The sequence below is a fragment of the Pavona decussata genome, unplaced genomic scaffold, assembly GCF_977016875.1.
Source record: "Pavona decussata unplaced genomic scaffold, jaPavDecu1.1 SCAFFOLD_47, whole genome shotgun sequence".
NCBI classification, from domain to species: domain Eukaryota; kingdom Metazoa; phylum Cnidaria; class Anthozoa; order Scleractinia; family Agariciidae; genus Pavona; species Pavona decussata.
The window spans coordinates 2,338,110-2,364,984 of NW_028145469.1; the positions used below are offsets into that span (position 1 = coordinate 2,338,110).

Genomic DNA, 26,875 nt, shown 5'->3' on the forward strand with positions numbered 1-26,875 from the left:
GGAATACACAAACTTGACGCAGAACACAATCCAAAATCCCTGTTCTTAAATAATGTATCAAGCGTAGTGCTCTTGTCTTCGCTGGACCACTAAATTCATTTTAATGCGCTATGTAGACAATCAAATTGACGATCTCTTTTCCCATATTTGCTCATATTTTACTCCCTGTGGCCGGACTCAGAGACGTCACAAGATCGTTTTGGCTACGTCAAAATGGCCGACAGTTTTGGGTCGACATAGTCATATTCAAGCTCGCAAAACAGCACCTTCGGTGACCGGATTCCCCCAAACAATTGACTATGGTGTTGGGGAAGGTATAAACTACGCCTTCAGTGAAAAAACTCAAAATGTAAAATTTCGTTTCAGTAACACTTTAAGTTAAGTTGCATACATAACTGTGTTGTTCTCTTAATTATTTAATCCACAACCGAGACGAGTCGCTCTCCTCCTATAAAATGGGACCAGAACTAAAGTCTGTCAAGAGTGCAAAAGATGAGGGCGTGCTGATCTCGTCGGACTTATCGTGGAGGGTACACCATGACGCTGTAGTAAACAAAGCAAACAAAGTTCTAGGCGTTCTCCACAGAAAGCTTAGGCCTACAAATCAAGGAGCCTTCTCCATTCTGTACAAGACCTTAGTGCGTCCTATCCTTGAATATGCAGTCCCACTCTGATGTCCTCACCTGGTTAAAGATATCCTAGCGCTAGAAAAAATAAAGAAGAGAGCTACACGCCTCGCCCTTGGACCAAAAAGGGGTGAAATGGACTACGAATTAATATCGACTTAAAATCCTAAATTGACCTACTTAGAGAAAAGGAGACTTTTCATCTTTCTCATAGAATGTTTTAAAACTGTGTTCGGACTGAATAACTCGAAATTGAGTGACTGTCTTGATACTAAGTAAAAGGAACCGCACTCGCGTCAATCATTCTTTCACACTATATTTAAAAGAGCTCGAAGTGTAATTCTTACAAATACTCGTTTTTTTCTAAGCATTGTTCAGAATGGAATAACCTACCGCAGTAGGTGACAGAGGCGGGAACCTTTTTGAACTTTTTAAAAGCAAGATTGAAATCTTTTTTTTTTTTTTTTAATGTAAAATAGTGCTGACTTTTGCCTTTTGGATTATCTACACATATTATACCGATATTTTTTTTCGCCATTTTCATTTGAGGGAACGTTATAGGGTTAACCTCGTGTTTCCTTTTCAAGATGTATTTTTATTTACTTTTTGTCTACATCCTGAACAAACTTGTATGTATATATTTCTTCATTCTTTCATCCGCAGTTCAAATATGTGATCACATATGATCTTATATTTTCACTTCCAATAGACTGTTGTTAAGCAACCATTCTGGGGACTTATTTTAACTCAGTAGGCCTTTTAAAAGGGCGGCGTGAATCTGTCCCCTAATTTGAAGGCGCATTCCATTCATTCAGAGTACAGACAAGAACCCAACCTGCCAGACTTATCTGCCAAACTTTTAGGCCATTCACCTCACATAGGGTATTGCTGTTTTTTTTTTTGGCCAGTTTCTTTCGGGGTCATAGATTACATTCGCACCGGATGAATTGCTTCGCATAAATTGGTCCCCAAAGCGATTGTAATGCGAACGTGTTGTGACCGCTCAGTAGAAACAACATTCAGCGTACAAATTTCTCGTTGGTAAACATCTCTTACTTCTGCTTTCTGTTTCTTTGTTTGATGGTTTAATTGATTGATTGATTGAAAGACGGAGTATCCTCTGTTTACCCATGCAGGGTAAGTAATTAAACACAAGGTGCTATTGGGGCCGAGCATTCATTTAAGGTATCAACCATCCTTCGAGACCGACCTTTGTGCAAGCCGCTGTAGCGTTCGTTCTTTATTAAAAAGTTGTTCGTTGTTTATCAAGCCATACATTTTCTAAAAAACTGAATAAGTAAAGATTATGATTATTATAAAAAGTTACAATTTCACGTCTTTCCAAAATATATAAGGAGATTTTCGCAAAACTACTTGTCTTCAGAAATTAAGTTCCAAGCCTAGCAAAAATAAACGGAAGAAAACTATTAACAAGGCAAACGTTTCGAGGGTTAACCCTCCGTCAGCTGGTCATTTTGTGAATTCGTATTATACCCGTCGAAGTTAAGGGATGGAACTGTAGGTTATTAAACGATAAATTACTTAATGGGTGAACATCGCAGTCTTTTGTTGTGTGAATACAAAACGATGGTGTAAAATTTACTCTATAGTGCACAAAACAACGTTACATGCGGTAGATACATTTATTGTTGCAAATTTCCTTTTTCAATACAAAATGAATGGATAAAATAACAGTTGATTTATATTTCGGAAAACTATCAGATTAAATAAATAGCTGTTTCTTATCTCATACATTTGTATTAATGTTAATTGAGCGATAAAACCCTATAAGACGAATACATGACCCAAAATACTAACAAACAATACTGCTTTTAGAGAGTTGTGTTCTTACATCAGGAAGCACAAAGGTTATGCAAGATACATTTTCTTCTTTTAGTTCACATTGAAATTGTTAATAATAGTATTACATTGGCCATGATTTACCCTTTTTTAATTTCACCCTGGCTTTTGGCCTTAGGAAGCAAACTAAAAACCTTTAGATTCTAGTGCGAGTTCGACTGCGAGTTTTTCCAGTAGACAAAGAGTGCGCGCGTGAACAAGTGGCATTTTGGCGGGAAAACGAGATAGCCGTCGTCATTTTACTACTATTTTTTGTTGAGAATATCATAGTAGCGTCATAACAGGACTTAGCTATCATCATTCAAAACAAATGCACCAAGTACGTCGCACACAAAGAGAAAAATGAAGCCTTCTGGGATATATCTCTTCCTAGTACTTCACTTTAGTGTGGATTGGCTTCCATCGCGTTGCAAATGAAAGCTACTTTCTCTTAACAGTCATTTCCAATAGTGATGTAACGAAAATGCCTCAACTTTGACAGTACGTATTTTTGTTGCTTTATAGTTTAAGCTTACAGAGGCAACAAAAACCATCACAACAATAACTACAGAAACTCATTTCTCAAAAGGAAACTCATATCGGAACAAAAAACATGTCGGAAAAACCCGTTTCCACCAATGTCATGTCCGTGGTCACTTAGGAGTAAAATCACTTGATTAGACCACGCCAGTGTAAGGTGCTGATTGGTGTGATCGCCTTCCGAGTAATGGTTCGTTCTCATGTAAGCCTGCAGTAGCATCATCCCTTGGTTCATCAGAAGCTGGGGTCTGGAGACAAGTCAAATACTCTACGTCATCACTCCTGCTATAACGTTGCTATAACGTTGCAAACTAACAAAATCACTGATATGTTTTCGACAGTGGCCTAACAATTTGATGACGGCTTCCGAATCAAAACGCCAATCACACTGCACATACTATACATGAAAAGTGGAGTTCTCAAGTTTATCACTTAAAATACTGCTACATGTACTTTTCAACAATCAACTAGCCTGCGAATACAGCCGCCTCTCATTGCTCCCGGCCGCGCCTCGGGGCCGGTAGCGATGAGAGGCGGCTGTATTTGCAGGCTAACAATAAACGAGACCTCTCCCCTCACGCCTCTGCCAATGTGTTTGTCCAGTCAAACAAAATCAAGTCGTTCATGTTAGATATTCGTTCTACCGTTTTAGCTTAAATACCAATTCAACAATCTATAGTTTTCTGTATTGTCCAGTTCTTCAAAGGGTAATCTTGATTTCCAAGTTTGCTCCTTGTTAATTTTGCACGGTTCCAGGTTAGCTCCAAAGCAGCAATGTGAATGTTGGATTTGTTCGCCAAAGCCTTCATATGCCCAGAAAACAAAAGAAATGGCTGTAACGCCTGTACATACATTTAGCCAGTTGAATGCACGAATTTTTTAGGTTTCAAGAACTTTGCAACAACTTTTATTTAATCACTAAATTCAGTATACTGGGCCATTTTCCCAGCAGAGCTGCAAATTTGCTACACTGGACGAAAATTCCTGGTATTCCAGGATTCCCAGGAACGGTAGTAACCCTGCTACACACATACGTAATCATCATTTTTATGTACGAATTAGAATTTCCTAAAAGGAAGAATTCTACCAACAGCATTACCTCTTGTGGTGGATCAAGCTTGGGCATTAATGGAGGAATAATTAACAACTCGTTGTACAGAGCAGTGCCAAGCAAAAGGAAGAGGAATCCATCAACTGTGAAAAAACACAAAAAAATTCTCAGTACAAGCAGGCTCGACGGGTGTCTGAAGGTGTCCCAAGTGAGCCGAACTATAAATGGTACACCGAACAAAATAACACCTTGCGTTGTGGTTTCATTGTTTTAATCCAAACTTGCAGTACAGAACACACTATTCTTGACTCACCTTTCTCACAATTTTTGACTAGCTGTTCTCAACTAAGTCCTCGCACTTGTTGTTTTCCTTTTATGGAAAGGCTATCTACGTGTAACCTTAAGTCACACAACATCGCACGACTATGAAGGGGAAGGGAGGCTACAAAATTTCGTACCCAAGGACGGCAATGGCAAGTAATAGTTTATGTGAAAAAGACGCTTCTGGTAACGCGTTTAACGGATCTCAAATTAGTGCACCACAGAAAAACTGGCCAGTCCGTAAATCATGCTCGTGAGAAATCTTAAGGTGTAGCAACATCTTGTACGAATGAATACTGCTAGTGGTTGTCCCTAGAACAATGCAACATTTCTTCTTTTTCATCAGCTGTTCTTGTCGAATACATACACGTGCATAATATTGCATAGTTCTATTTTTGTTTCAGAAGTCAGGGTTGCCCAACGCTTTATTTTGACGGTCATTCTAATGTTGTGAATGAATTGGGGACAGAAATACTACATTTGCTACAGTGAACACTGGTTTGGATCTCCAGAACAGCCGTTGTTAGTGTTGTTACGACAACCATAAATTCAAATTCCAGCTGAAATATCTCCAGCGTCTACCTTTTCCCTCATTTTTAAAGTGCGATTGGTGTTCTTTCACACTTGTATTTTTTAACGTCGAGATAGAGCGTAACTTTGTCATATACAGTGGAAACCCGTCAACACGACCACCTTCGGGCCGCGAAAATGCGGTTGTAATAACGGGGTGGTCAGATTAACAAGGTTGTAAAACTAAGGAAATGACTCAGTGGACTTTCAATTCATTTAGGGCACAAAAAAGTGCATGTTCGTAATAACGGATGGTCCTATTAACGAGGTGGTCGTAAGGCGGGGTTCCACTGTAGTGCATACCAACTTGGCTAAGCTTTAAATTAAGTGGCTTTAGCAGGTGTGAATTGAGCTGTTAACTGTAGTAATTTGTTATTCTAAAAGGTTCCTGCCAGATGTTTGATAGCTCACCCTCCGCATTATTGCTAAAATGCAATTTACTTCAACATATTGAGAAGTTGAACCACCATAGAAACAAGTCCGCTCTCACCTTCAAATATTCCGTATCTACTGTCCCAAGCTTCACCAAAACCCTAAGAACAAAATGATGTCTATCACTACACATCACACATGACGGCAGTACTGCCTGCAATCGCTTGTTCAAGACAATTTTTGGAGATTAGCTAGCGTCAAACAACATCACGCACTCTGATAGGATAACGCTTAAAGTCAGTGTTACTTTTCTCTCCAACTACGGTTTTCAATTGCACCAGGATCTCTACCTACAGACGGTTCTCAAAAACAATTAGTGAATGATCGTATGGAAAGAGGGTTCTTTGCAATTTCACATCCATTTGGTTTCCATGTGATCGTTAACGACTCTAGACGACCCCAGCATATATGACAGAAATCGGTCACTTACTCGATCGTAAATATCTTAGAGGATCATAAGTGATCACATAGGTTTTTAACGGATGGTTTTCGATGGTTTCTGCTCAATTGGCATCACAAACATATCGAAACCGGGTTTTTGGCTCGATCCATCAATCAAATAATGAGGTTCTAACTTTTCAAGGTGGACATCGCGGTAGCTCGTGAATATTCACGAGAGCTTCTGGAGTGACCACTTTCGATCCCCATGTGGTACTATTTCAGCTTTCATTAGTACATTGAAATTCTTTACTTTAACAAATAGTTGGTTTTATCGATTATCAACCAAGTTGATAAAGGTAAATAAGCCACGGCAGAGAATTACAAAGGTGACGTTTCGCGTGTTAGCCCTTCATCATAGCCGATCAACGGAGCATCACAGTTTTCCCTTCAATACTACAACCTAGTCAGTTATTTAAATTCCACTCAGTATAACAATCATTTACTATTGTCTACAAGAATGTAGTTTGCTACCCAAATACCTCATGCAAGACGTAGTGGACGAAAAGATCCACCAGCCACACAACAATGGTCCTGAGGGCGTCTATTAACGTTCTGTGCACAGCTGAAAATAGAAACGAAATAAAACGGTTAGATTGGAGTAGCTATGGAACCTGGAAGAATGGAATTTCACAAGACGTTCTGGAAAGAACATGGACGGCAGAGGAGGTTAGCTTGGTAATTCTCACCTGCAGTTGTCAGTCAAACCACGAAACGTCAACAGAGCGGTTTTCAACTGAGTGCCGAAAGTAATTTCGCGTTTGCTTTGGTTTTGCATTACTACGTTCTGTGATTGGTTAACAAAAGTCGCGCCACTTTTTCAACCAATGAGAATCCAAACCAAAACCAATCGCTTGGCGCCAGTTACATGTATTTGCTTCGAATTCTGATTGGCTTTTGTGTTGTTTACATCTGTTGCAATTGGCCAGAGTAATTACTTTGGTTTTGGTTTTACGACACTCCATTGGAAAGCGCTCTGACTGACAAACAACGTTATTTGGTTTCTACGACCACTCCATGTAATGGAGATAATTCGTGCAACTGAAGCTGTAATCACCGAATGCCAAGACGGTAGGGAGTTCTTTTAAATTTCTGTATTCAAAATGCTGGCACTTGTTACCTGTTAGAGACTTAGTAACTGATAGTCCAAAGAAATTGTAAAAGGCAATTGAACAAATGGATAAAACTGCAAAACAAAAGGTGAAAGAAATGGTAAAATAAAAACTTTTCAATCCTTTGTGAAAGGAAAAATGGTACGCGAAGACGCACTTGAGCCTCTATCCATAACAAGTACATACATATATGATGACATGGTGTTTAAAATACACGGAAGTAAGCCAAACAATGTCGGCTCTCTCTATTGACAATTTTGTCGAAATACATTAATTATGGTAAAAGAGGAAATGGTATGACTAGTGGTTTATCGAAAACTTCGTTAAAAAAATTGAAACCAATGTTGCCCGACAAAGAAACAGTCACCTTGCCTTTATAATGATGGAAGTAACATCTAAATGTCGGAGAACATTAGTTTTAAAAGAAGAAATCAATTACAGGTGTAACAAAAAATATTACGATAAGGCAACAAAACAAAATACAGTAGAATGATGTGCAACTGACCTTCTGCATGGGAATATTGTTACACATACAGCTGTACTTACATTTTAAAATTGAAAGTTACTGATTAGCACATGTAGCACCCATTTCTTTTGTTTAATTTCTTTCGTTCCAAGAGGGAACTACATATATACCATCTATACTAATAATTTGGAGCATTCAACTTAAATGTAAGTTTTAAAAACCGAGGTAGAGGTAAAGACTGTAGCTGCATGTAGCATTGCAGATAAGTTTATTTATTTATGATATATTTATTTTTAATTGACAACAATTCAATATTTTTCACACCTGCCAATGCTAGCAGTTTGCCATCATTCTTTATCATCAACAATGCATCAAGGCTGTTCTCATAGCTGTGGTGATTCTGATCTCCGGGTATATAGTACAGGACAGGGAGGACTATCTGTAAGATAGGGGAGTGCACACACTTTTTATCACCTATATGTACAGGTAGCCCCAAGTTTATAAACGTTTGTGTTGACCTTTGTAACGCATGTACAAGAATCACGTAATTTGAGCGTCAGGGTTACTGCTGCCTATAAGAAATTATAAGGGTTTGCATGGGAGAAAGATACTTCTATTTAAAGAAAAAAATTACAAAGAATTTTTGCATAAAATTCCCTATCTGGACTCCTTTGGGTGCCTATTTGTGAATTGTGTTGTTTGTCAGCCATTTCAAAGCGACTCCAAGACGTTTTAGTTCCACTGTTTTCAATCTGTATTAAGGAGTCTGGAAAGAGGTTTTTAGCCATGTGTGCGTGCGTAACCCACCCACACCATAGCGTGTAAGTGATGTAAAGATGTTTATAGTTTGCCTAAACGATCAGATACAATTGTAACTTGTCATCATTTCACAAACATTACAACAATGAAAACCCTTACGAGCCTCCTTAAGTCAAGGTCGTAAAAGCATTTTGGGGCTAAAAAGTTTGATATTTTATGGGCACAATGTTCAAACGTTGAAAAATTTACAAGATGAAGAGACATGTCGGGCTAGTTCTAAGAAAAGCTACATGTACCACCAATCAATAAGAAATGGATTTCATAAATTGTCCAAACCGAAACGTTTCAGGAGTTTTGAGAAAGAGACCCGTGGTATACCAAACGTAAAGTGTGTAGTCAAAAGAGAAAACTTGATAATGTGACTCACTTAAACTTTTAATCTCACATCAACGATTTCAAATTAATACATGTACATGTACTTACAACACTCATAAAGATAACACCAAAGAAACCTTCCATTCCCACGACCTATTAAAAACAAAATACAATGGCAGTCAGTCGGTTCATTGTTTAATCATTTGGTCAACCATGAGTCATGATCAGTAAACTGAGCAGGACACACCTTAGACTCCTCTACAGGCATCTCCGAGTAAGGGAGAAAGGGAAGGGGGGTGGGGGGGGAAGAGAGGAGGGAAGGAAGGCTGAATAGATCTAGCAGCCAGCCCCCGCGGTTATTCAAAGAGCGGAATTATTTATACAAATGTTTTTATAAGTTGCTCCACTGTATCTGGTGGATTAAATTTATTGGCTGAAGGACATTCTATCTGCTGGAAAGAGTTATCCACTCTTTGACCAAGCAGAACCAGATCAAGGATGGAAGCCTGTGGAAGACAGTGTTGGATAAAACCCAAGTTCATATATTTATTAAGTAATTTATCAAACATGAGGAAGCGTATTTCCTCCTTTTTTCAAACAATGAGAAGTGGATTGAGAAAATAAGCCACAGCCAAGTTTTTTTTTTAAACAACCTCAGAGTGTTTGGAAATAAGAATAAATACTCTTTCGGGTGTTTGATACAGCTGAACCAGAAAAGGGAATTTAGCCAGAAATGTCCCAAAAGAATGCACCCTAACTAACCTGTAGGGGATGGAAGTTCTTTTTCTTTAAGAATAACTCCTCGACTATCATCTGCGTTGCACTGACACACTGACCAGCTAAAATTAGAACAATTCCTGGACAAAAAAGACAATAACAGACGCTTTTTTTCTTATTTTCTTCTCCGTGATCACTTATACTCACACAATTGAGTGACAGACCCATGAGTGGCATCAGTTATGATAGAATAAAAAGTGTGGCATTCTGGTGAAAACATGTTTAAACAAAGAGAGTGGGTTTTAAGGATTAGAGGAATGATCATTCAAGTTCCATAGAATCATTATTGAGAGGAGAACTGCTGTAGCCTGCAGCATCCACTTTAGTGGTGTTAAAGCATTTTCACTTTTGTCATGTAAAATTTCACAATTTCTTCTTTTTTTCTCTCACTAGCGTTAAGTAAGCTGTTAGTTGTGCTGAACATTGTTGCATACAAGTAAGCTTGTTGCATTGAAATAAAAATAGTTATACAATTTGTGCATTGGTACAACTACGTTTTGACTCAATATTACAGCATATATGTTTATTAGTGTCTACCTAATACAACTTGGTGTTTTGTAGATCCCTGGTGATTATCTCTTAAAACACTTGATAATCCAACAAGAACCAAACCAAACTGCAAAATAATTATGAAAGAGGATGTTTTGCATACAAAAAATGAATGTTTACATTTAGTTACATCAATGCAAATTACAAGGCATTTACATTTTGAGTTTTTCTTACCATGGTAACAACTATGCCAATCCAATGAATTGGCCATAATTTTCTCTTCAGAAAGATTTTCTAAAGGGAAAAATGACAGTGTTATGTACCCAGACAATACTCTATTTTATTTTGAACTTCAGTTTAGCATTTTATTCGTACTCAAGACTTTTTATTGTTTTTATTATAATTATTTTTTCTTTTTCACACTTTTTACTGTATATATTTCATGTTCGTTCATTTGTCAAAGATTGTTTCCTAAATCTTTCTTAACTTTTAACCAGAGCAAGCTTAAAATTTTATGATGTCTTACCCTGGTTACTCGTCCATTTTAAGAAGTAGTCAAATTGTTAAGCACTATATATAGTTCAGTGAGCAAATGCGTAGTAAAATAGTCCAAACATTTGATACGACACCTTTTAAGGTGTAACATTCAAAAATGCCTAGGTTACCAAAGTGATGCATACAATTCAGTCATGTAATGTTATTAATAATTTGTAATACAAGACAGTGTAAGATAGTGCATTATATACTACACTATGCTATATGCTGTACTATACTATTCTATGCTACGCGATACTACATGTACACTTTAAAAAAAATTGCTATGCTATACTATACATGCATTCTGTTATGTTGGTAATTGCTATACTATACTATACTATACTATACTATACTATACTATACTATACTATACTATACTATACTATACTATACTATACTATACTAATGTACATAATTATGCACATAATTGCAAGGAGACAAAAATTCAATTTCTCCTAAGTACTTACTGATAAAATTCCAGTAAAAATGATAATTGAACCTCTAAGCATCTGATAAACAGATGCATTGACATAAAGAAGGCCAATTCCTGATAAAAACAAAGTAAAATAATTATTATTATTATGATAATCATAATGACTGTAACCTTATTGAATACAAGAGTAACAGCTAAAAAAATAATGATTCTTGAGATAATACAATGACATGTGAATGAAAAAAAAAATTCGCATGTTATTGAAAATGGTATCTCTTAGGCCCGGTTCATACGTCGAACTTTACACGAGCCGAACCTAATCATTTGGTTCGCCGCATGTAAAGATCGACGTATGAATCAGTTAGGATTGACAGATTTGTATTTGGGTCGACCCGCCGTTCTATTCGACTGCGCCAGTCGAATAGAACGGCAAAAGTTCGACTTCGATTCATACGTCGAACTTTTACATGTGCCGAACCAAATGCATACGTTACATACAAATTACATAAATTATATCTATCCCAGAGGTCTGCGCGTTCCATCGACTTGGCATGTGCGCAAAGGACTTCATTCTGAACAAGATGGCGGGAAAAGAGGAATGTGCTTGTTCTTCTTGTTTAGAAACAACTAAATGTACTTGTCTGAGGTGCGAAAGATTAAAAAAAAAGAATCTATTCTTGATATGCACACGCACTTCAAACCGACAGAAACTTTCCAATACAGGCTATATCAAAGGCGAAGCGTCAAGACTTCTCAGAACAAAATCTTCAAAAACAACATTTGAAGAAAACATTACTCCATTCAAACAGAGATAACGCGACAGCGGTTACCTCGATAACCTTACAGATAAAACTCTCTCAGAAGTCAATTTCAGCGAAAGAATGTCGGCACTACAAAACAAACAAAAACCGCGCAAAAACATTTTGCCGTTTGTTACGGAATATCACCCTTCTGTGCCTAACCTAAAAACATTCAGATGAGTAAATGGCACTTGATAGAAAATCAGCCTCTGCTAAGAGAGATTTACAAAGACCCTTCCCTACTTTCTTACGTAAGAGCAAATTAGCATTGAAGGTCATATTCTTCCTATCTCGACCAATAGGAGCCGTGTTTGGTCTGTCTTCATTATTTCAATAATAATAATAATAATAATAATAATAATAATAATAATAATAATAATAATAATAATAATAATAATAATTATAATAATAATAATAATCATCATCATCATCATCATCATCATCATTTAAATGATCAAAAGCGCTTTATATGAGTTTAAACATTTTATACAAAAATATAATAACTATAAAGAATCATAAGAAATATCAATAAAAACTAATACTAAAATAAATAATTGACCACCCCAATGCCATTTTACCAAACAAGCTCTTCCATGTCAGAATGGCACGCTGACCACGAAAATCTACTTTCTCACTTTAGCTTTAAGTTCGACTTCAGTTAGGTTCGACGTCTGAATCAACTGCCGAACTTAATTATTTGGGTCGACCTTAATAGGTATTAGGTTCGGTTCATGTAAAGTTCGACGTATATGAACCGGGCCTTACCTCCTAATGTGGTTCCAAACAAATCACAGACTGTGGGGAAAGCAAAGATCCACTGAAAAACTCTGCAAAGATCAAAACAAGGTCATTTGGGATTTACAAAATTCACTCTCAAGAAGAAGGAGTTCAAAACTAGACAAAGTTCCAAGACTTCAATTAATAACTTTATAAAATAAAAAATAAAAAATAAAACAAATAAATGGGATTTTCAGTGGCTTCCACAGAGTGGCTCTTTCATCCACTGTTCATAGGTTGAATTAAAATTCAAGGGAATGTTGATTTTTGTTTATTTTTCTTTAAAACGGAGAAATTTTTATTACCATTTTCATGTTTAGGCTCCAAGGTAAACTATAAACTTTTAATCAGAGTATTGTACATTCATGTATATACAGTGCTTCTTGAAACTATTCGTGCATTGGCACATGGTAAACTGTCATCTTTACCGGTCATGTTGAAACGCAGACCATGCAGACTGCAGACTGCAGACTGTGCAGACTGAGTGTTATTTTTTTTACTTAATTGTACCTTAAGTTTTCTTGTAAGACATTAATTAAAGTAGTAAATACTTTCACTAGCTAGTTTCCCACTTCCTTTGTTACAGTGCAGGCCAGAATTTTAAGTGAGGAAGCCTGACCTCTTATAAGCCTCGCGGTTTCTTTCAGGTTTTCTCGCCATTTATCTTCTTTCCTTAACTTTCTTTTTTTTTCCATCTTGTGCTGTAAATGTTGTGTATATGGCTGTATTGTATTGTGTTGAATTAAGCGAACCAAAACATAAGCGTAAAACGCGTCTGCTGCGGACGCGTATACGCGTCTAACAATCTGCAGACGCGCGTCTAGTCAGACTTTATATTAGCATGTAGGGGCTAGCTCATTGTTTTAAAACTTAAAAAAAAAAAAACGCTTGCCGCGAGGCTTCCTCATGTATTTTGCGAAACGAAACGAGATGATGAATAAATCTGTAGGATTGAAGATATCAAGACTACAACAGACAGATTTCCGTGTATGACAAGCTGAAAGAGGAATTAAACGCCGGAAGTGCAGAGTTTCTGTATTTTGCGAAACGAGCTCTGCGTAGACCGTAAAGGGAACTTGTTTGTTTATATTTGTAAACGCTTTTCTTATTTATCCCTTGCCCCAATGATGATTCGGTAGGTAGTTCGAGAATTAAACAGTGTTCGGGGTAAAAAATCATGTAGAATAAACAAATAAATTACGACCCGGAATAAAATCAGTAAATTCAACAGACTTCGCTCCTCCAGCGCGCTTCGGTTCCGATTTGCATATTTGCTGACTTACCATGAACTTTCCCTCACTCTACCTCAAGCATTTACTATCTCCGGCGGCAAAATGTAATCGTTCAGTTGACTTTAAAGATGCAAGGCAATTCCGTTGGTTAAAGGCTTGGGGTAAAATCTAAAATAGGAAACTTCAATTTTGCAAAATTTCATTCGGGTCCATGCCAGTGTGAGCGATAAGATCGATTACCCGGAACAAAAGTAAACACTGCGAGTCTACTGAGTACCGCAACGCTTGACGCATTTCTATATTCAGTACGTTCGCTTGTATAAAGCCAAAATAACATCTTTTGCAAGATTTAAAGCTTCTACTAACGTTATAAAACACTGATAGAAGCCGTCGTTCGGACGTAGAAAGGATTTGCCACGCTGAAAACACTGGCAATATTTTGGTCACGTGCTAAGCAACCAAATTCCTTCACATGTATCAAGTTACATTCGGCAACAACAAGATGCAAGAAACAAAATTTACAGAGGTTCTTGGAAGGAAATCTAGACGCTTTTTTTATTCAATCAACACGGGAGCCACAGTGCCTTTCCAATTTATACCCAACTTGTGCTATTTTCAGCCCTTCGAAAAAACCTCGAAACACATTAATATGTGTACCTGTAATGGTCATGGCTGAAAAATGAGAATATCACAAGAAAAATTAAGGTGGAGGTAAAAAAAAAATTAACACTCAGTCTGCACGGTCTGCAGTCTGCATGGTCTGCGTTTCAACATGACCGCTCTCGCCATGCAACTTCCCGCCAAGCAAACACGGGCGCACTAGCATTGTGAGATTGCGTACGGACGGTCGGATGGACGGAAGTGACGTCATAACGAAACCAAAATTTTTCGCGTTCATGGGTTTCCCAAATTTTCTTAGCTATGGGGTTCCGCTGCCGCGCCTTTGGCGTGCGCAGAGCTCCGCTATTAAATATGCACATAGCCCAAATAGTCCAATACGGCAGGCCAAATGTAGCAATATTCAATTCGTCTAATTTTATATTCAGTTTTGTATTATATATTCAACTATGTGTTTAATATTCAACTTGTATTCAACATTCAACACGCTTTTTAACATTCAACACATTATTTAACATTCAACTCTCCATTTAACATTCAACTCTCCATTTAACATTTAACTATTCATTTAACATTCAACTATTCATTCAACATTCAATTCTTCATTCAACATTCAACTATTCATTCAACATTCAATTCTTCATTCAACATTCAACTATTCATTCAATTCAACTTTCTTGAGCCCTCACTATTTCTGGTCAGTGACGCATAGCATTGCTTGTTACAAACCAATCTCGTACCCAGAGTCTTCAGGCTTTTTGGTCAGCGGGGCAACGCCGGGAAGACTCTGGGGACATCAAATTTTATTACCGCAGGATTTCTGCGGTAAAACAATGGAAACCGTTACGGAACAGCCAATCAAAAAAATTGAATTTTTTCGATGTCCCCAGAGTCTTCCCGGCGTTGCCCCGCTGACCAAAAAGCCTGAAGACTCTGGGTACGAGATTGGTTACAAACATGGCGGCGTCGTCCATGACGGCAATGCCGGTTACGGAAATGGCAGCCTATGAAGATGATGACACAAGGCTCGAATTCGATGTGGAGTCTGACTTGCCAAGCTTTCTTTCCTCAACCCTTAGAGAACTGACCAGATTTCCCAGTGAAAAGAAGATAACGAAATTGTGGAGCAGCACTTTGTTGTTGTTGATCGAACGGTGAGTTTGCTTCGTACGCTCCGAGACAGCAGTTCGAATATTAACGCTTTTGACAAAGAAACCTTAGACAATCTCTCATCAGCTTTCAGTGATGTCTTATCCGCCCTGCAGCAATGTTTAGCCAGAGCATCTTTGTCTCCAACCCCAGTGGCAAAGAATGTTTGTGCCAGGCTAAAAAGTGATGAGCCCGGTAAACCAGCTTTCGACATCCCTGCAGAGCTCCTAGAAGACCTCCTGGGATTGGGCTTTACTTACACTAGAATTGCGGAGATGCTGGGAGTATCTCGTTGGACTATATCAAGGAGGATCAAAGATTATGGTTTAGAAGATTTCAGGTCGTTTAGTAATAATGCGTTGAATGTTAAAAGGCGTGTTGAATGTTGAATACAAGTTGAATATTAAACACATAGTTGAATATATAATACAAAACTGAAAATAAAATTAGACGAATTGAATATTGCTTCATTTGGCTTGCCATATCCAAACATTTGATACAACACCTTTTAAGATGTAACCAGGGCCGTAGCCAGTATGACGCAAACCGAGGCACTTGCCTCAGTCATTGTTGACAAATTCACAAACAGTTAAATAAGTAAAAAAAAAAAAATGTAAACGTAACATGATATTATGTTGAATGATAACGCGAATCAGGCAGTGCCCTGAATTACAGGTGAGAAAAATTAAGCAAAAATTCATGCCAACCAGGCAGCGGCTTTCCAAAGAAAACTGTCTTGTTTTCATGTGTTTTTCCGCCATTTCTCGAGTCTCCTGTCTTCTCTGTTCTGATTGAGAAAAATCTATCAAAATGCAGCGTTCTATCAACAGCTTTTTTCAAAAAAAGCGGAAAGTAGTTGCTCTCATAACATGCTTTCAGTTCTTCTCAATAATCGAACCAAAATTTAACCTTGTTTTGGCATTACTAGTATTCAGCGAAGCAACTTTGTCTTTCATTCCATCTAGTAGAGATGGTGGTGTCAGTGAAAAAGCCACGGAGATGGTCGGAAAGAAGTTGTAGAGGCAAAAACGGGACAGGCGGCGGCGCCACTAAGTACAGGAAGCTGTTCGTGCGAGCGCAGGTTAAGCGCTCTCCACAGGTTGAGGACCTGGTGCCGTTCATCGATGGGCTCTAACAGGCTGAAATGCCTTGCATTAGCCTATGTCCACAGCGAAATCCCTGTGGACCCGCTTGAGCCTCTACAGCGGTGGCATGCTAGTAAGCAGAGGCAAATCGCACTGGCATTTAACAGCTAACTTCGTTGCCATTTAGAAATGAAAATCCTCAAATGAGAACGGCCGATACCAAGTTTTATGAGCCTGCGAGACTGAGCACCCCCCCCCCCCCCCCCCATAAACTCTTCTTTTCACGAAACCTCTGGTCAGGCAAACCTGGTTTAGGTCGTTGTTATCTAAGGCCTTCCTATAGAAACAAACCGCCAACAAACACATTAAACAGCCGCATACAAGAACACAGAGCCCCTAAAGTAGCATTTAAATAGCCCCCTCCCCCCCCCCCCCCCCGCCAAAAAAAAAATTCATCTCGATCTCTAGATCTAGACGGCCTTAAGGGCTCTTAGCGGAATTTTTGTCAAATAAGGTTTGACTGCCCAGTGTTTTGTTTAAACGCAATCATCATAAAGACCCTAAATTGCTAGGCCGGGAATTAATCCATGGATATTGCCTCAGTCCTTATTTTTTTCTGGCTACGGCCCTGGTAACAGTCAAAAATGTTCAGGTTATAAAGTTACATGTAATTTGGGTATTATTATTGGGTACATAGTAAATATATACATAACCAAAATAGTCCAAACAACTAATTATACCTTGGGTGTTGACTTATTAATTCCTCTGAAAGACTTTCGTTGCTGCGGTTAACATTCTCCATTCTCTAATATCATGAAAGTAAAATAAATATAAATCAAGACAAACAGTTAAAGTAATCATTTATACAAATGCCCATAAACAGAAATTAGGAATGGCTTATTCATGTGAATTGAACTGTAACTAAGCAGAAATATCCATCAGCCCCTTTCTACTGCTGAAAAGTCCCCAGAGTATAGTATAGTATAGTGTGCATGGTTGTGATAGAATGCGGCACTTGGTAGTAAATCCCAGCACTACTCTGAATTGGCTTCATAAGTTTTTTTAAATTATTTTGTACAGTGGTATATTTGTTTTTTCTTTCCACCTTCATGTGTCGATATTTTACTTCAATTTTTTATGAAAAATTATGCAAGACTTCCACTGAAGTGTTTATATTTTGATTCTATTTTGTTTTCAAAATACTTGAAAGTAACTGTACATCATTCTTGAAACATTCATTTTCATTCGTTTTTGCAATCCAAATGTACATGTAAACACATATTATCCATATTTATCTAGGTATCTAGGTACTGAGGAACATTTTCAACTCTCTCCATTTTAAGAGTGTTTTCTATAATCTTCGTTCTTTTGTCTGTGCGCAGGATTCATTACCCAGTAAGAACATCTCCACTTTCAACTACTACTACTACTACTACTACTACTACTACTACTACTACTACTACTACTACTACTACTACTACTACTACTACTACTACTACTACGATTAATAACGATAATAATAATAATAATAATAATAATAATAATAATAATAATAATAATAATCTTTTTCCACTTTATAGTCAGTGGGCTATGCAAACACGCCCCGTCATACTATTTTATTTATGAATAGCTATGGACGTTTTTTACTGCTATAATAATAATACATAATAATAATAATAATAATAATAATAATAATAATAATAATAATCAACAGTCTGACAGAAATTAACTGAAACTTATTGAAAATTAACATTTGTTGGAAATAATTAAAAAAAATAAATAATAGTTATAAATAAAATAATTATTACTAGTTGCATAATTTTTTCAGCATTTGTGCACTCTCCAAACTTATGCACAACTTGTGTCCAATGTCTTTAATGTGACAAAAGCAAATTCAAGTGGATTTAAAAGTTAACAAAATCACACCTCTTTTAATTTCCGTCTTTCTCTTCTTCTGTGAAAGAACAAGCCAATCAAACATATGGTCTCCCCTAAAATTGAAATGAAGGTGTTAATAAAATTTGTCAGTTGAGCAATGATAAAATGGTAATGGTAAAAGTACACTCAGTCAGTTTCTAATCAGTCATTAAATAAATAAATAAATAAATAAATAAATAAATAAATAAATAAATAAATAAATAAATAAATAACTTACTAACTAACTAACTAACTAACTAACTAACTAACTAACTAACTAACTAACTAACTAACTAACTGACTGACTGACTGACTGACTGACTGACTGACTGATTGACTGACTGACTGACTGACTGACTGACTGACTGACTAAATAAATAAATAAATAAATAAATATATAATTGTGGATGGAATTATAAGCCTTTAAAGCCCTATTCATGGGAGGGAGTAGGGGGCTTAGGGGGGGGGGGGGGGGAGGGGACAAAGTGCCTTATCTGCCAATAACCATTTTGGTACAGGAACAACCATGTTTTTTTTTCCTAAATTGGGATTTTTTATGATCTTTGTCAAATATTTTTAAGTGCATCAGTATCGTGATTTATGGCAGAGCAGAATCATGAGTGCTCATGAGAAATAATTACAATGATCATAGACTTAGAACAAAACATCTGCAGCTAAAAATTAATCTGCGGCAGAAATCTCACCAATAAACATCAGGCCTGTTTGAAACCATGGATGATGAAATTTATGAACTTCATTTCCATGTTCATCTTTAAGTCCCTTGGATCTAAATTAAATTAACAAAATAATACAAATAAATAAATCATTTTATTTAAGTGTCAATTTATTTAGTGCAGAGTACCAATTGGGGACACTTTTCAGATTGAATTTGAATTTTGAAATGGTGGTTTTTTAGGAGAGGGGAAAACCACATGTTGCTGGAGAAAAACCTCCCAGTGCAAAGATGAGAACCAACAACAAACTCAACGGTTGAGTTTGTTGTTGGTTCTCATCCTTGCACTGGACCTACATATGACGCCGAGTCCGGGAATCTAACTTGTGCCACATTGTTCGGAGGTGAGTGCTCTCACCACTGGGCCATCCCTGCTCCCCTCAAACAATATCTTTTAGCAGACAGCAAAATATTTTAATTAGCTTTTGAATTATAACAATAATAAATAAAATCAAATTCTCAAAGTGCGCGCTACAAAAACAACGACAACAATTTATCTCTTTATTCCTACATAACCCACCATATGAAGTGCAAATCCACCCCACACACCCCTCTCCTCTCCGCCCAAAAAAGGGAACTACTGTCACTCGTCGGTCACGAGACTGGAACCACTGTGTGGATCACTCAGAAGACGTAACAGCAATCGATCATCTCACCCACGTTATATTTCATTTTATTTTGTCATTGTGTTTTGCTTCCTCTTGGGCATTTCTATCCGTGTAATTGGATGTGAAATCATAAAAAAATTGCGGTTTGTTAATTTTCCAAAGATCAAAAGGCATGTTGAATCTGATTGAATGCAAAGGAATCACACCGCACGCATGCAAAGCATGCAGATGAGACAATCGAAAGTTTACCATACACATACCCGCATCAAACTTCACACAAATAAAGCCATGATGATACTTACGAGCAATCGTTTTGTGCTTTCGTTGTTAGAGTGTTTATGGACCCTGTTATAAGCATTCCAATCGCCAGCAAAACTTGAGCGAGAGTCAAGGTAGCCATCTTGCTATTTCCTGGTGCACGTAAAATTAGCTGCATATAAGCGAATCTAATTAGCATCAAATTAACGCATACAAGCTGCTAACACAGCATGAAATAGCGAATTTACGTATCTAGACTTCGTAAAGGTGCGTAAATTTGGGGTGTGTTCTTTGCGCATAGATTCGCAATGTGTAACTGACGCGTGAAGACTGCTTATATATCATTATAGATGCCTAAAGAGCAAAAAAGAAATTCACTGATTATTGTTTGTGGAACAACGAGAAGAAGTAAATGTTAATGTCATATGAGATATTGTTGAATTCTTCGTTCTTCTTTAAAGCAAAAAATATCTTTTCTTTACGCATAGATTCGCAATGCGTAACTGACGCGTAAAGAGAAGGATCGCGTAAAGACTGCGTATATATCATTACCGATGCTTAAAGAACAAAATTGAAATTCATTGATTATCGGTCTGTGAAACTACGAAACAAAGTAAACGGTTAATGTCTCATGTGATACTATTAAATTCTTCGTCCTACTTTAAAGTAAAAAAATATATTTCCTTTACGCACAGATTCCGCGATGCATATAAACTGTGCGTAAATAAGTCAAAGTCAAAGGACACGTAAAGACTGCGCACATCTTCTTACAGATGCGTAAAGCGCAATGATCAAGATGTCTAAAATTAACTGTCTAGATCTGTCATTTGCGGAGCCAAGACAACTGAAAATATTAATGTGTAACTGACCCATCAGCAAATTTGGCGTGATGTTTTGAAAGGTTTTCCTAGAAAACGACTATACGACTCTTTAACATTCTTTACGCGTCTTTACGTGCTGTTCTTTATGAAACTTTATCCTTGTTTACGCGTAATCTTTAGTCATTCTAGTTCTATTTTGGAATCTTTGCCGATTCAGATTATTCTTTCCGGACCCGTACAGATAGCTTTAAACGCAATATTTTTCGTCATTCGTCTCGTTCGGAAAGAGCCGACCATTTACGCAGGTATCCGAGTATGGTCGCTTCTATTAAACCAGAAAGCTCGAGCAGCGTCTGCCCGTCACAATTTGCCTTGAATAGTTTGGAGTATAACTCCAACTCATGTAGCATGATTTGTCTAAAGTCTCTTCAAAGTACTGTAATGGCCTATCGAATGATACGTACATACATTCTATCACCTGATATATTTTTCTGTGCACTATCCCCTAGTTTCATGATCAGGTTTGTCTGTAAGCCGGAAACTCTTTTTTTAACGATTAACCCCTTTTCCTCATCTCCCAGGAACCTCTAATATATTGTCGTCCACTTTATACCCCCGAGAACAGCGCGCTATTTTGTCACAGGGGGACGTTTTAAATTTAACAATAAATGAAAAACACTATGTTGAGTACGAGCACATGATATCTTTATTTGAAACCGAGGTAAAACGCAAAATAGGCAAATGATGGCTGTAACGAGTTGAAACTGTTCCAAGTGACCAAATACAGGAACTGATCATTCAGCTAGATACAACTGTTTACTGAAACTTCTTACTAGTTTAACCTATACCTCATAACAACGACTGTTTACCATCTCCACAGAAAAAAAAGTTGGGATCACTGTCTAACAATGGCACTAAGGCTTTTCTTAAACTGGAATACCAGCCAAAAGAGATGTCGCTTTCCAATTACAATGTTGCATGCTTCTTATACATACATGTAGGTGACTAGAAACGGGAGAAATGAAAAATAATACAAAATTTCATATGTTTTCTTCTGAATGGGAAGAGGAGTACCTCTACTCTGGGAGGTACAGCTGAAATTCCCTGGAATTTCCCGGAAATTTTGTGGTCCATTTGATTTCCAGCTTATAATTTCTTCTCTTTTATTTTTTTAGTGCAAATTGTAAGCACCCACTGAAACGTAAACTGCTTTGCTTTGGGACGTACTATCAGTCTTATATTTCCCCTTGGAAAATTTACCTTGTTAAATCAAGCAGGCTAATATTGGTTTCCAACATCAAATTTCTGTGGACAATTATCGGCCAATAGCACCTTGGCAGAAACTATTTAAAGTCAAAATACTTGCACAGGGTAGAGGGATTTGCAGTGGACTCTCAAAAAAACATACCAAAGATATCTTTGTCCAGTCAGAATAGATGCAAAAGGCCTACTTAGTACTATTCAACCAATCAGAGTCAAACCAAATACACCTCTTAATAAAAATATAAACTTCGTGATCACATTTACAATAATGTAGCACTGCCTACTAATGTTCGTAGATAAAGATCTCGAAAATTTTGAATGGTGAAGTAGATTTATATGCTTAAAGCTCTGGTAAATGACCATCTTCAAATTGTTTCAGCTATTGGTCCCTTTCAAGACTGCATTCTCGTAAGCGACCAGCTCTAGTTACGACCACTTTTTCCAATTCCTACGTGGTCGCTTACGAGAGCTTCGACTGTACTGACAAAGGATCAAACAACAATACTAAGCTTACAAACAAATTAGCACGCACATAGTCCGTTTGCATATTTAGTGGTCGGACCGTGCGAATAAAAAACGACATTCAATGAGACAGTCAAATTTGTTATTATACTTCACAAGCTCGTGAAACTTGTCAAAGAAACGTCCAGGCATTTTAGAATTGCACATTTGTTCGTTTTTGTAACGCTCATATATGGATGACGATTTTATTTCAAGTCCGTAGCCCCGTTTTTTTTAACCCTATTTAGGTCTTATCACGGTTTTCGACGCCATCTTGACGGGTAGGCAAACAGGCTTGAAATAACAGTGTTTGTATGGAAATCCGATGTCAAATAATTTTCATAAAACATCGCTTCTGAAAAATTCATGAATTGGAAACTTTTGGCACTAGGAAAAGGTTTTTTAGAAAAAAATTGGAGGGATGTAGCTGTGACAGAAAGCGTCCAGTCGTGTTTTGAACTTTCCATACATTTTCCTGTATTTTTTCCCGCGAACTATTTTTAGTAGCAGTTCACGGCTGCTTCGCTATACAGACAAACGTCGAAAACCGTGATAAGGCTTATTGCAAAAAAAAAAAAAAAAAACATGCTTTACGCAAGTTATTTCAGGACATGATGAATGAAAGTAACTTGCTAGGGTTTTGTTTGAAGGCTCTCGTTAAGAACTGTCTCCTGTGTATTTGATTGCTACAGTTTATTGCGAGATGATTAACCACGCAGACGAGAATATCAACCCGTTCTATGCAATTCGGCTGATACACTTGTAATAATTATACCTGGATTTATGAAAACATAGCCGTCAGAAACTGGGCACATTTTGATACCTTCTAGGATGCTAGTCATTAACAAGACTTCAATTAGGGTTTAATTATCACAAGATTTTAAGCAAGGTCATAGGAATAGTATGGGAGAGAGAAACGAAAGAGGCTTTTCTTTGGAATTAGACATGGCACTGACATCTGCATGAAATGAAGCATGACCTGTTAACTTCCTACAAAATGTGTCACAATTTAGCAATAATTAACCGCGCCAACGCATCTAAAATCTCACCCAAAACCTGGTCTTTTAGCGCTCAAGTTTAGCTTTCTACAACAGAATCGGCTTCATCAGAGGAAGACAGCGTTTCAAATTGATTTTTCATCTTCATACTAGATTCATGCTGCACACGAAGTACAATCACGGCGATCGGACATCTGCAGGAAATTATTTATGGAACTCGAGAGCGGAAATACCACCCAAAATCGCACTTCTCGACTAATTGATCACTAGTCTAACAACACTACAGTTATAAGGGCAAAAAATAATCGAATAAATTTTCAAACTCACGCTTTTTGAAGAGAAAATCCTTGCCAATTCTTGCAAATATTTCGCCGTATTAGGGTTAGATGTACGATGAAATTTGACAAATTTACAGACGTTTGTATGACTGGGGGTATGACAAACGTCTAAACATTTTCATTTTTCTACTTATCTTTTCTCTGCTGATTACACTTGATATGCTGAAACTTTGCAGGGTTACTAAAGTAAACGTGCTCTTTCTAGCGCTGGTATACGTTTTTAATGTTAACTTATTTGAATTTTGGAGAAGGGTCTATGACCCCAAGATCAACCCGCCAAAGAAAACAATTGCCTGAGTGCCAATTCTAGTGGCTCCGGTTAATGGTGACTTTGTCATTTGTATTATTAAGCGCACATCGAGCAGCTTTGTCATAACTTGATTCGCTGATACGTGTGGAAACCCTGAGCCCGAATGGGAGTACTTGGGGCGGATGAGGACAACAAAGGCATTTAACAAAATACATTGAAACTCAGCAGCGATACAGACCTCGATGACTTTAACTGATGTCGGACTTAAATTCGTGAGATGTAAATCACGTGATCATGACCTGTTGTGATTGTTTCTTTATTGAAAAGAAAATTCCTTATGGGCCACCGATGTTCCCTATGATACGACCATACATTTCCTTATAATTTATTGAAAATTCAAACTGCCATTGATGAAACCTCTTCTCTTAATGGTTTTGCTTTCAATTTTGGGCTGTTCGGTAATTTTGATGCGCTCTTGTTTTATTTTTGTCTTGTATCTTCAGTGTTTATTTCGTTGTAAAGGTAGGGGGGTCATGTGTCGTTTGGAGCAAAGGGCCTAGTTGTTCAGGCTTCAATCCATATCATTCATGTCATCATTTGTCATCGTGGTAGAATATTATGCTAAATTAAATAATTGTTTGTCTCACTATGTAGCAACTTAAATTAGTGTAGATCGTGACGTTTCGACTGTTTACTTTTAGTCTTGGTCAGGCGATGAGGTCGACTGAGTTGATGCTATACACTCGAAGGATTCGGGCTGCATATGATTATCGGATTTCGATTCTCGATGCTTCGGAGAAGGAACTAAGATCGTGTGATCACTGAACTTTGGATCACTTATCAAAGGTCCCAAGTAAAGTAGAATCACGTAGTTATTTTTGTGATCGAAAATAGGGTGCCGAAGGGAGTGTTACAAAGTAATAGGTAGTAAAATATTGATGTTTGGTTTTATCAATAGAGCGTAACACAGTTGATAAGGTAGTTTAGTGAACGTAAAAAGATTCGAGTGCTGACTTCTCGAGCGTTAGCCCTTCGTCATTCGCTCTGACAAAGGGCTAACGAAGGACTGACGACGAAACAATAAGGATTGATGCCTCTGACGAAGGGCTGATGCTCGAAACGTCAGCGCTCGAATCTTTTAACGGTGGCCAAATTACCATATCAAGTATATTACGCTCTGTTGATAAAACCAAACATTCGTTTCTGCACTCCGACCTCACAGAACATCAGTTGCTTTATAATCTAACTCTTATCTAGAAAGAGATTTACACATGGTAGATACCTAAGCGTGAATGTCATTTACTGTTCATTTGTTGATGTGAAACGAATTCGGACATATTAAGGACTAACTATTACGTAAGTATTTCATGTGCGTAAAGTCCGGCTTGTACTAATTCTAATAATTAAATATAAAATCATGTTTTTTACCAAAGAAAACATCATGAGGTAAAATATTGAACCTAAAATCATGCGTGGGGTAAAATATTGAAAGTTGAAGGTTACAAACCTTGAATATTGGCTTCTTTTTTATAAGTTGGACTATTCCAACAGTCTCTATACTCTCTTGGCGAGGTCCGATATCAACTCTGGTTGGACACGGTCGAAAGACATCTTAGATGTGGAAATGAACCAATCGCAAACTCGCCTACAAAGTAGGCCCCATTTACCTACTAAGCACAACAAAGGAGGAAAAGCAGTAAAAAAGTCAAATTTTAGTGTTCCAGTTCGGTACTCCGTCCAGCAGGCTTTTCATCCAGCAGCAGCCTCCTCCAGCTCAGATTATTCTCCTGAACATTTAGGAGATCTCGATCAGCCGGATGATCCTCGTGGCTTCCAGGATGGGGTCAACAACAAACCTAAAGTTCGCAACTGAATCCGGTTAAAAAAGAAATTAAAAACCTACCATGAGAGGAAGGAAAGGCTTGCTGCTTCATGGCAAAGTGCTCGGGAGCAGCTTGTGACAGCGCTGTTGTCAAGACAAGCATTGCCACTTGGTCAAAAGTGTGTGATTCCTTCATGTGAGGAAGATGCCATTGGAAGGTGCCTACACTGCAGTCCTGGACAATACTTGTGCGAAGGGCATATAAGTATTGCCCATGCGCGCGGGAGGTAAAACTCTCCATCAACCTGAGGTTTGGAAGGTTTGTTCATGTCGTCATTGATGAAAGTCCACTTTACTTTAAACCTTTAAACTTACTTCGATTGCATTGGAAAATAACTTAATATAAAAATAAGTCAAAATGTTTTACACATGTAACTTTGCCGGGTTGTTAATTACATGTAAAGTGTATTTATTTTAAGCTCAATAACGACAGGGAGTTACCTTTTTTATCGTTTCCTTGTTTGTTTGTTTTTTATGATTGATACAAGTATTTGGCTTTAGTTATTAACTTCTGACAGTAATGTTTAAAACTTAGCCTTTAACCAGAGGGCAAGGAGCTGAGGCCAATATAAGAGAACTTAAAGCATGACTTGCTTAATCCTTGGCTTATACCCAAGCCACTACTTAAGTCATTACCTACATAAGACCTGCCAACTCCCCCGGTTTTCCTGGGAGTCTACAAGGTTTTCATCAAATCTCCCGGTCTCCTGGTTAGAGCACCAAATCTCCCGGAAAAAAAGCCTACCGTGGCCTTTTTCCAAATATTTTCATTAATTTCGTTATTTTCGAGATGTAAAAAAGGAAACTAAAACAAGAACTGGATTTAGTGTTCTTATTTGAGCTTTTCTTGATCAGATAACGTAAAACAGAGCAATCAAAT

At 37.5% G+C, this 26,875-nt stretch overlaps 1 protein-coding gene and 2 long non-coding RNA genes across 8 annotated transcripts in view; 2 read left to right on the plus strand and 1 right to left on the minus strand.

Annotated features, from left to right (window-relative positions):
• The window catches only part of LOC146482267 (uncharacterized), an 82,558-nt gene that overhangs the window by 53,522 nt on the left and 2,161 nt on the right, over nucleotides 1–26,875 (plus strand). For 2 of the 3 annotated variants that reach the window (XR_014864196.1, XR_014864195.1), the window contains exon 1: nucleotides 15,164–15,346. This is a non-coding gene — a long non-coding RNA (uncharacterized LOC146482267). Of the gene's footprint in view, nucleotides 1–15,163; nucleotides 15,347–25,788; nucleotides 26,255–26,875 lie in introns of those variants that run through there. The other variant, XR_014864194.1, reaches the window with a different exon arrangement.
• The window catches only part of LOC146482270 (uncharacterized), a 30,557-nt gene continuing 5,535 nt past the window's right edge, over nucleotides 1,854–26,875 (plus strand). Inside the window, exon 1 of the long non-coding RNA XR_014864199.1 lies at nucleotides 1,854–2,989. This is a non-coding gene — a long non-coding RNA (uncharacterized LOC146482270). The remainder of the gene's footprint in view (nucleotides 2,990–26,875) is intronic.
• LOC146482271 (solute carrier family 35 member F6-like) lies at nucleotides 2,256–25,793 on the minus strand. 4 transcript variants are annotated; one of them, XM_085107525.1, is made up of 17 exons: nucleotides 25,621–25,793; nucleotides 19,987–20,095; nucleotides 19,048–19,130; nucleotides 18,353–18,417; nucleotides 17,167–17,231; nucleotides 12,331–12,392; nucleotides 10,800–10,879; nucleotides 10,030–10,089; nucleotides 9,844–9,922; nucleotides 9,292–9,386; nucleotides 8,638–8,682; nucleotides 7,720–7,834; nucleotides 6,938–7,003; nucleotides 6,300–6,382; nucleotides 5,438–5,480; nucleotides 4,097–4,199; nucleotides 2,256–3,253 (listed from the first exon to the last, which is right to left on the minus strand). In XM_085107525.1, exons 2-17 carry the CDS (start codon nucleotides 20,082–20,084, stop codon nucleotides 3,031–3,033), a joined length of 1,365 nt encoding a protein of 454 aa, XP_084963651.1. In that variant the 5' UTR covers nucleotides 20,085–20,095; nucleotides 25,621–25,793; the 3' UTR covers nucleotides 2,256–3,030. The 4 variants fall into 4 exon arrangements, with proteins under 4 accessions (XP_084963651.1, XP_084963653.1, XP_084963649.1 ...); XM_085107527.1 differs by having other exon boundaries at nucleotides 4,105–4,199; nucleotides 19,987–20,114; XM_085107523.1 differs by having other exon boundaries at nucleotides 19,987–20,114.

What these genes read in the sequence shown, in the direction of transcription:
- LOC146482271 (XM_085107525.1), bottom strand. Translation starts at nt 20,084, where the DNA reads ATGGCTACCTTGACTCTCGCTCAAGTTTTGCTGGCGATTGGAATGCTT. An exon ending in TCCACTACGTCTTGCATGAG is followed by an intron (nt 5,481 to 6,299) that starts GTATTTGGGTAG and finishes TTTTGTTCTTAG; the next exon opens with GGTTTTGGTGAAGCTTGGGA. An exon ending in CCACCACAAGAGGTAATGCT is followed by an intron (nt 3,254 to 4,096) that starts GTTGGTAGAATT and finishes ACTTGTCTCCAG; the next exon opens with ACCCCAGCTTCTGATGAACC.